The sequence below is a fragment of the Tribolium madens genome, unplaced genomic scaffold (genome assembly GCF_015345945.1).
Source record: "Tribolium madens isolate multiple individuals breed KSU strain unplaced genomic scaffold, Tmad_KSU_1.1 Scaffold_19;HRSCAF=116;Tcas5.2_LG9, whole genome shotgun sequence".
NCBI classification, from domain to species: Eukaryota; Metazoa; Arthropoda; class Insecta; order Coleoptera; family Tenebrionidae; genus Tribolium; species Tribolium madens.
The window spans coordinates 11,959,001-11,969,807 of record NW_025400983.1 but is presented as its reverse complement, the minus strand read 5'-3'; the positions used below and the strand labels follow the sequence as shown (position 1 = coordinate 11,969,807).

General features: G+C 30.6%; 2 protein-coding genes across 2 annotated transcripts in view; both read left to right on the top strand.

Annotated features, from left to right (window-relative positions):
• Positions 1 to 10,807, top strand: part of LOC123009436 (5-hydroxytryptamine receptor-like) — a 93,529-nt gene that overhangs the window by 12,183 nt on the left and 70,539 nt on the right. The gene's annotated exons all lie outside the window — the stretch shown is intronic.
• Positions 201 to 4,906, top strand: LOC123010909. The gene is made up of 6 exons (XM_044408096.1): positions 201 to 206; positions 384 to 2,188; positions 3,797 to 3,868; positions 3,922 to 4,119; positions 4,169 to 4,314; positions 4,364 to 4,906. Exons 1-6 carry the CDS (start codon positions 201 to 203, stop codon positions 4,471 to 4,473), a joined length of 2,337 nt encoding a protein of 778 aa, XP_044264031.1. The 3' UTR covers positions 4,474 to 4,906.

Here is a 10,807-nt window from a genome sequence, read left to right as displayed (position 1 = left end):
GTTTTTACTCCATGTCTGAAAAGTAAAACTTTTACCTGTGTCATTTAGTCATAAAAGTGGTCACTTTTGTGACGTTTGCAGATAAAATAATTTTTTTACTGTATATCGTTACCCGAATTTATAGATTTTTGATAATACAATTGCAAAATATTTTTGCTTTTTGTTTATTACATATTTACTGCTGTGCTAAATAATATCCAATGCTCGTTAGTTGTGGTTTTTTCTCAATAAGGCCATGACCTCCAAAACATTGGAAAATAAAAAGATGTGTTCATTATTATTATTTCGGAATTATTAGTTCTGGAATGTTTAATAACTGTCATACACTTTATTAAATTCAAGTCTCAAATCGATTTAAAAATGCTAAATTATCAATCTTTTAGGTGGACGGTGTCGAAGCTTTTCCTTCGGAAGAGGCGGTTCCGCAACATTTTGCGGATCAAGATGATTCATCTGTTGAACGAAAATTAGAAACAGATTTAGCTACTAGCGAATTATCTAGTTGTTTTGATGATAAACATAATTTTGATTTAACGAAATATATTAACGAGAATGTATCCGTTGAAAATAGAAAAGTTAGATCGGTGGGTAAAAAAATTGATAAACAGGCTCAAAAATATATAATTGAAGATAAAAATGATAATTTAGATACAAATGATGACGTTGATGTTGAAACTGTATTTGAAGGTGCTAGTCTTCCTGTATTAGAGGCAAATGATGCTTTTAGTCTTTTAGAACAATTCGAAGCATCGGAAAAGCCACGTTTACCTAATACTAAATGTAACGAGAATTTGAGTAGTGATTTTGGATTTAGTAGTAGTTTAGTAAATAATCTTGAAATGGATGCTAATCAAATTTCAAGTAGTTCGATCGAAATATTCGATAAAATTCCAAAAGCGCCCATCAATATATTTGAAGAGGACGTTAGTTTGTTCGAGAAAGATTTAGAAACTGTTAAAGGCGAGCCTCAATCAGGAAGTATTGAAAAGAAAGACTTTAATAAACAAGAACAAGAAAAAAGTAGAAATGAAGAAGTTACAACTAAGCAAGAAACAAAAATTACGAAACCACACACTGCCGAATTAAACATTTCGCATAATTACACTAAAAACAAACAGATATTAGACGCACTACCTCAAGAGTTAATTGCACGAATCAACGAATCAGGGAAACGGAAAACTATAACTGTTATTCCTCCAATTCCAACCAAAAAACGGGGCACTTCGCGTTCTGTGGAATCAGTATCAATTCATCGTCACAAAATTTTAAAAGTGGGTAATGGACAAGTGCATTTCGATCATGATTATTGTGCCACTCCATCTCCTTACCCTAAGGAACCTCAAAAAGACTCAGGTTTTCAGTCATCCGAAGAGGATGACCGTTCTATAATAAGAAATCAACCGACTGTCAAAACGCCCGATGGTAAACTTATGGTGTCTCTTCTTAAAGTGAACACTATACGTGGTAATAATCATAATCAAAAGAAAAAATTGAATCTAGAAGAGTACAAAAAGAGACGTTTGATCAATTCGAATGCAACGTCTCAGAGTAATTCGCCGGCTAGTAGTACGTGTAGTTCGCCTTTACCTGAAGACGAGAATCTGAAACGTCTCAAACATCAAGAGAAGTTGATGAAAATGGCTGCTGATTTGTTAAACACTCCGGCAAAATCGACAAAGGGCGACGTCATTCTTCCTACTATTATCAAACCTGTGGTTCAAAATCCTCCACCGCAGAGAATTGTCGTTCCGCAAAAAATAACACCTCCTCCTGACTTAGAAGTGAAGACGTATGTCAGTATTGGTACCAACACGGATATTTCGAGTATCAATTGTAGTAAAACGATCCTAGCTTCTACTCAACAATTAGAAGAAATCAAGCCATTGCTGCAAAAAGTTAGTGATAAAATTAACAGTAATTCGTTCATTACATCGCTTATAGAAAATATTCCGAAAGTCAAGACAAGAACTACTGCCTTTGTTAAGTCTGAAAATCAGGAGGTAATTAGAGAGGATAAAATTATTCACTATTTGAAAAAAGATAGAGAGCCGGTAAAAACGGTGAATGTAGGGTTGCAAACAGATTTTGATGAAGAAGTGAATGATGATGTGGAATCTAGATACAGGCGAAGGATAGATAAAAGTCCGAGTGTCTCGTCTGGTGGGAGTTCACGGTCTCGACAACGCAGGTAATTGAATTTTTGTTTTTAAACTGCTTTTATTTGAATTATGAATGCTTGATTGAATGATTAATGCTTCTTGCAATTCTTTTATATGGTATTGTTTCCCGATTGTTTTAGTATGTTTATGCACAAATTAATTTTGTATATTGTACAACTTTTAAATGAAAACAAAAAACAAAAATCGTTGAAAAAGGATTTTTTTCCATTTAAACCTCATAACGAAATAAATAACTTTGTTTTTTGACGAAGGTTTGAGTAGGGCTATTATAGTGAAATATTATTATTTGTTGCATTTGTTAATTTCTACTCAGATATTTAATTAATTTTTATTCAGTGTCCGATTTTTCAATTTTTGTAATTATTTTTGTAAAAGACAACACAAAGCTGTCATTACAATGTTGGATAGCAGTGTTCCTATAGCACAAAGTATTTTTGTTATTCTTTGTCGGATTTCAACGAATTTTTGTTTGGGTTAAAGATTGAACTTTGCAGAACATTGTAATAAAATTCAATAACATTTCTAGTTTTGTCTTGTAAATGTTATACGTAAAAGACGAGGTCACTGTTTTTTTACTTTTAATTTTAATTCTTGAGACATGAAATAAACCTTCAAAAAAATCATTACATTTCCAATTTCTTCGTATTAAGTACCTATGTGCCAAAACGTCAAAATAGACGCATGGAAGTTTGTAGTAATTAACCGTTTTACTTGTTGTGATTCTTTGAAGTTCCAGGTTTTTCAGATTTTTTGTGTTCAAAGACGTAATTGTGCTCTTTTGGTAACATAAGCAATAATTTTCGGTTTAACTACCTTTTTATGTAACCTACTTTCCGAACGAATATTTAGTAACATTAGAAAAACAACGCCTTTTTCATTCTTTCGTATCTCTGAGACACGAGAAGATAAAATTTTGAAACAAATTGGTCCTTATTCAGAAAAGAACGGGCAATAATCTGAAATGACTAAAAACTTTTTTGTCTCTGTTGCACACTATAGCTCTGTAGAAAAAAAGTAAAAACAGTGCTCTCGTCTTTTAGGTAATACATTTACAAGACAAAACTAGAAATGTTATTGAATTAAATTCCAATATTCTGCAAAGTTCGTTCTTTAAGCCGAACCAAAATTCATCAAAATTCGACAAAGAATAACAAAATCTTACAATGTGAAAAATCGCAAAATTTTAGGTGTCCGGTTAATTTTGGAGGCCAGTGTATATTAACTTGCTGGTCTTCATTTAAGTATTTACATTTCCATCTGTGTATATTTATTCTCTAAGTTTTTATTTATTCGACTTCTTGATAACACAATACTTTCGATATCTCGATTCTTCGATACCACGACACTTTCGATACCACGATACTTTAGTAAGTATCGTACCTTCAAGGTATCGCCCAGGCCTAGTAAAAAGAAGTACCTATGCATTAAGAAAATCAAAATTGAAAATATTTTAATTAAAAGAGAGTCAATTTAAGCTAAGTTTTTTCTATGATTCATCTATGATTTTTTTCTTGTTAAAAATTTATCTGGTATGGATCATTGAGTTACTTTTGCTAATAATTAATAGCTTTGCACTTTTCTAGATGGCCATTTTGAATAGTTTGTTTTTCTTGTAGAAGACGCAGTAGTTCGAGTTCTTCACGTAGTTCACATAGTTCATTTTCTTCATCCTCATCCACTTCTTTTAGGTAAGTATCAGAAAAAGAATTAGGAGGAATGGATTAAATATATGTTCGCACAGATCGTCTCGTTCACGATCAAGATCCATTTCTCCGAAACGTCAACGGCAATATAGCGCTGAACGTTTAAGAGAAGTCGAAGAACGTAGAGTTATATATGTGGGCCGTATAAGTAAAGGCACCACCAAAGAAGATTTACGAAGACGATTTATAACATTCGGGCCTATTACGAATGTTAGTCTTCATTTTCGCGACTATGGGTATGTTTTTTAAATTTTCTCGTGTTCAAATTTTCATCGTATGTTTTAGGGATAATTATGGATTTGTTACTTTCGCTAATAAGGAAGACGCCTATGAAGCAGTTGAGCACGGCAATGACGGACATGTTTACCCTAAGTATGATTTGAGTTTTGGTGGTCGAAGAATATTTTGTAAGACTTCGTATTCTGATTTAGGTAAGGGACATTTTAGTTTTTGAACTGAGTTTAATCAAGCTTTTTTTAGATAATATGCGAGACGACGATTACAATTATTATACATCTCGCGCCCCTGAAAATTCGTTTGATGCTTTGTTAAGGGCAGCACAAGAAAAAATACGTAAACGGAAGCCTTGACAAGCCTTGCGGTTTAGTGTTAAATTTCATAAGTTAATAATTCAATGCATTTTTTTATTGATTCGATTGTATTTTATTCTGTAAGCTGTAGTTTCGATTGTTATAGCAAAGATAATGGTAATATAAGCAACCTTTTTTTATTCTTTTAAATATGTTCGACTTTATACTAAGTAGTCGGTTTTAATCATAAAAACACAACAAAACTGACTGATTTTTTAAAGTGAATTTGTGATTGCATGATTGCAGGTATTGTATTTTATTCAATTTTGTTTAAATATAAATTTAAGTTGGGTTTGTTAAAAATAGGTAAATTTGAAACAATTGTAATTGGTTAAAACCGACGTTTTATTGTTGAATATGTTTCCCACTTTGGGCTGTGTATTTTGTATTTATGAATATTTTGTTACAGTTTAATAAAAGTTAACAAAGCTTATATTTTTTTATTGATACATATTCAATCAGCGTAATTTTTAATTTTAAAAATTTTATAATATCCAATCATCGTGATCTCTCGCGAAAAAGTTGTAAAAAACTCATGATTGTGCGGTGAAATAATTAGGACAAGTTTCATAATCGAATTAAAGGGACTTTAAACTTAATATTGGTTTAGAATGTGCTGATTACTACAATAAAGTCTGTTTTTTTAAAAGGAAATATCAGTCTTAACCACTAGCCAATTCCTTTATAGTAATTTTAATAATGGAAGTTAGCAGTTACCGTTTTTGATTTAATTTGAAAACAATGTCATTAAACCTCAGCAAAAAATCGTTTAATAGGAAATTTTCTGACGGAAATACAAAAACAGAGACAAATTCGAAACTGCTAATAGTTTTTGGAAATTTGGAGACGGAAAGTGCGCAAGCTGAAGTTAGAAAGAGATTACCGTTTAAATATAGACATAGTTTGTGATGGAGGTTTGCTAAACTTTCTCTAATTTTTAGCAAGAAATAGACGAGAAAACAAAATAAACATGAATAAGAAAGAACGCAATTAAATTAGTGTCTGGTTGCACCGTTTTTGACGAACTAAATTACACATTTATTGGTAATCCGCATAATACCTACCTGATTGATTTTTTTGAAAAATAGCTTTATTTAGTAGACACCCTTTTTCATTAAAGCTTTGTAGCAAAAAGCTCACTTTTGATTTTGCCCACAACATTGTTCTTACTTGCAGTGTGTTGTGTGTTTTCATCAATATTGGCAATATTATTAGCACTGAATAATGTTTTTAGAGATTAGGTAGTGATGTCTGTCCTCAGGTGTTTGATTTCAACGCTTTCAAAGAGCAAACAAGCACACATAATTCATAAATAAAAGCAAAATTTTGACATCTCAACAGAAAAATATAACCATAATTTTTTAACAAAATTTCTAAGGTCAAAACCAAAAACCAGACATTTGTGGCTTTGTTTTACCATTTTTTTCACTAAAATTTTGACTTGGTCATTTTCATTTAAATAAAAAACAGACTTTATTTGTGTTTGTAGTTTTGAACGCGCGCTTTAATGTTAGGTTGGTATCATTGTTTGGAAATTGGCGCTGTCTCGCTGTCATAGCTGTCAAGTGATGAAGTGATCAGCTGGTAACTGCAAATAATTATTTCGTTATTGTTGTTAAAAATTGTGTTCGCTAATGAAAACTTGTTATTTATTGTATCCTAAGTGAAAGCTTACAAAATTAATGACTTGGTAATTTGTAGTGTGATATAAAGTGTTGTGTTTCTTTCCGGTAATTATTATTTACAGGTTTTTATAATTTTTTTACTATTTCTATGTAATCTTTTTTTTGAAGCCATGGCGGCATTGTTTTACGTTAGAATATAAATTAAGAGCAATTACCTAAAGATATTATCAAGTGTGTAAATATTAGTTTATTTGTTATGCTCACAAAACTGTTTGTATCTTTAAAAGTGAGGTTATAGTCTGTAACAGGTAGCTGACCTTATTTGGGAATCATAAATAAAGCTACTGTTTATTGTTAAATCATACAATGATCGACATATATTTACAAAATTAAATGGTTTCGAACAACCTTTTCAAAGCATTAAATTAAAAAAAATATATTGAAAGTAAGTACAGGAGATTAGGTGGTTTCGATGAGCCAAGATGAATTTGTAATCACATGATTCATAAGTTAAAATTATCATTTATTAGTAATTTTACACAAGTTTTTTGTCAAAGTCATCATATTTCAACAAATAGCTCACCCCTTTTTTGAATATTTTTTCATGAAAAGTATTGAAAAAAGGGGTGAAACGACCTCTTAGATTATTATTCCATTTGATTGGTACAATTCGCTTTTTAATGAAATTTTGTCTGGATGTGGGCCAAGTGTATTTGGTGTTCTATATTAATAAACTGCGTGTTTTTTAAGTGGTAGGTCATATAAAATCGTGAGTAGATGTCACTTCTGTGTTTAGTTTATTGTTCTATCAGGTTTAAACTAGTGGTGAATTATTAAAAAAATATGTATTTTTCATATAAACAAGGTATTCGTTCTGTTATGTCAAATTTTGACTCTTGCTTTACAATATTAACACAGGGTGTCAATATTGAAATTTTTTTTGTTTATTTATGTTTAATTTTTTTTAGTTAAACGATTATTAAATTATGTATCTTGAAGCATTGAATTAAAATGTTTTCCAATTAACTAATTTTTGTTGACGCAATAATTTTTTCCATTACATAAACGATCGAATTAGATCGTTAGATAGTTAATCACACAATTTTATTTTATTAATATTTAATTGTGTCATAATAGTCCACACGATTTACTACACTGTATTATTGGTTGCCTACACCAGAGCCACATAAATTATAAATTATAGTTTTTTTATACATCATGAAATATGTAAAAATATGCATAAAATGTTTGTGAAAACATGTCAAACTTTATATTTGGCTTGAAGCAATCATGTCTATTGTTATGGTGTATGGTATGTTATGGTGTATGGTCACCCTTAATTTTTAGGCATTTTATGTAAACAAATGCCAAAGTTGCACTGAAGCAATAATTATGCTTTTTCTGCACTAAAAATACAAAAACTTATTACATACGTGAACCAATTGAGTGAGAGTTGTAATGGTTCTTGGGACTTTTATAATGTTACCATTTAATGTAAAAATTGCGTTTGTAATTTAATGTTTTAATTATTTTGTCTACCATAATTATTAGTAAACTTTAGAACATGGCTTGAATAACTTTTAACAGATTAATTAGTGAGTGCACAATAGTGCAGTTTAAGCGCATTAGTAGTAGAATAATTGTTGCAATTAATAGAATGAGAATGTCAATCAGGCTCGCTTAAACTTCCATATACTAGGTGAATAAAAAGTATGGAACCAAACGTTTTTTGCTTAAACTATTTATTTTTTGAAAAAACTAATTGATGAGTGCTAAAGTACTATAAAAATGTGATGATTTAACAACAATAAAATTTTTCGAAATTTCCTTTTGTTTTTGAGTTATACAAAAAAAAATATTTTTTTTAAATGGCAACCCACTATAAAAAGCTATACTCTAAGGATTACAACTATCTGCTTTATTTTTAATTTTTTCAAAAAAATTTTTTCACATAAATTGCAATTTTGACAAAAAAAATGCATAACTCAAAAACAAAACAAAATTTCGTTCTGAAATTACGATCACATTTTTTATATTACTTTAATTTATATTAATTATTATTTTCCGGAGGCAAATGATTAAAAATAAAACCGCTTGGTTCCATACTTTATATTCACCCTGTATGTACGTCATACATGGACACACAATAATAGTGTTTTATTTATAATATTACTCGTATAATAGTTCGACGAATTTGAGTGTAAATCGGACGCTTTATTTCACGAGTGGATTTATCATTCACGAGGTGGAATAAAGCGTCCGATTTACACGAAGATGAGTTGAATACAACATTTTATTCTTCGAATTAGACTCAACAAGTTGCTTTAAATCTGTTAAAAATAATCTGACGTTTTGTATTAAGAAATGCTAGACAGTTGTTAAAACTTCCTTACACAGGAGAAAAACAGTAAATTTTGACAGTATTGAAGAATAAATTCTAAATTGTTTTTTTTTACTTTATTTAATAAAAACGCTTCTTCAAGAAAGTGTTAATTTTTTTCTACAATTCCCATCATTCAGATCAAAGTCCAAACCAATAGAAAAAGTTTTTCTGCAAAAAAAAATACTAAAATACTGACGTTTGTTTAAACACTAAGAATTTACAGTTATTTTTTACAAAAAAGGAAGATCCCATTTTGCCGATAAAATGCATACAAGTAATATGTTATACTCACTGGACACGCAATACCATTTGTTTAGAGAGCAAATTTAAATGTCATTATTTGATTTGATATGAAATTTTAATTTGAATACATAATGCAATTTCATAGCAAATAAAAAAATAAAATACTTTTAGTAAATAAACCTTCGTAAATAAAAACTCTTCGGATACATTTACGAGTATTTAATCAAAAAAATATATTTTTTTGTCCAGCCGGATTAAAACATGTTATTTTTAAAAGATAAAATTGATGTTTATAACTACGAAAAAAATATATCCTTTAAGGCAAGTAACCAGACCCCCCCAGCATCTACAAGGATGGTTTTAAAAGTACGGTTTAGACAGTTTCCTGTATATTCATTTGCATTATCTAAATTTAAAAATTTTGATACTTCTTGAGAGACAATAATTTAAACACTCTGTCTTGATATTTAATAAAAGATCAACTTTCTTTATATTTTTTTTAACGAAGCAAGCGATATTTTCTGTATGAATCAAAAAAAAATTTCCTATAACAACGCGAAATAGCTTTCTTGTTTTTGCTGTAAGGACTTTGTACTAGAAAACCATTTAACTTCTTTAAAATCTTCTCTTTTTTTAAGTGGACTAATTTGTCACGTCACAACCATCGCCGTCTCCATAGAAATAATCCTTTTCTCGCCTGGGCATTTTTTGAGTTCAACTGATTCCCGTTGGCGCTTTAATCTGGGGAAATTTTTTGACATATCCATTTTTTTTAGCTTAAAGGGTTCAACCTCATAATATCAATTCTCCCTGGCGTATCTGATTTTATTGTATCTTTCCTTCCCAGCTCTTATTAATTGCGTTATTTTTTGTTAATAATTCAAAATCATTCAGTTTATCCTTAGTAACCCGGGTAACTAAGAAAAAATCGGAATCACTGCCCCTTTTTACAAAATGCCCAGGCGGGATATTGATACATTTGATTAAGGAGGCGCTGGACAAAATATGCTAGGCTTATTATTATTCCGAAGATTACAACTACCTAAAAGACAATGTTATAAATATCCAACTTTAATTAGGCAACTGTAAAAACGCACTTTTATCATCATGCATTTCGAGTCTGAAGCATATTTCAAGAAATTTCCGATGTGTTTACTCGTTTTTTTTTTTAGAAAAAAGGCGTAGTTTTTTTTCGCGAAACTGATTTCATACCATTTTTCTCACCCAAAATCACTTTGATCATTGCGACCAGGCGACCACAATGTGGATGACTTTATGTGCTTCGCCAGATCACCAAGGTATGCTAATTTAAAACCGTTCTTCAATAGGTTTAAAAAAAAATTCGCACCATTCCATAAGCACACTCATAGGAAGAAGTAAGTTTAAAACTATTTCTTATGCGGCTTCCGCCACGTTTAAGACTAAATCTTTTTCAGAATTAATCACACAATACTTTGGTAGAGAACGCTTTAAATTGCCAATTATTTTTTCTCCAAAAATTGTAACTATACAGGGTGCGCCAGAACTTGCGCCCCAGAGAAAAATGTCAAATGCCGGAGGCAATAGGTCGCCAAAAAGTGCAGCCGAAGAAGTAATTTTTGCTTGCATAAGAAAGTTATTAGACTCTTAAATCCACCAATCCCAGAAGGGCACCTCAGGGTGTGATTAAAAAATTATATCCGTTGCTAGGTTACGAAAATAATACCAATTTGCCCAGAATTTTAAAAAATAGCTGGTCTACTGTAATTTTGCGTTTGACATTTATTAATTTGTGGGTGACATTACCTGCTAGTTTGCAGTATTTTTCTCGCATAAGAGGTTTTAAACGAGTATAATGAGACAGAATCGTTAATTATCAACAATTATCAAAAATTATTTTGAAACATTCTGGAAATTCCTGATGAACCGACTTCTCTCTAAAACTTCTTCACAGGTATTGTTCCTTCTCAACTTTTTCTTCGATCTGATACAGATTAACAAACCGATAAATGAATTTTAGAGCTTGAAAACTAGTGCAATATCCTTATGTAACAAAGAAGCAAGTGAGAGACCAGAAAAAACATGAAGAAGTACGCAAGTTTCT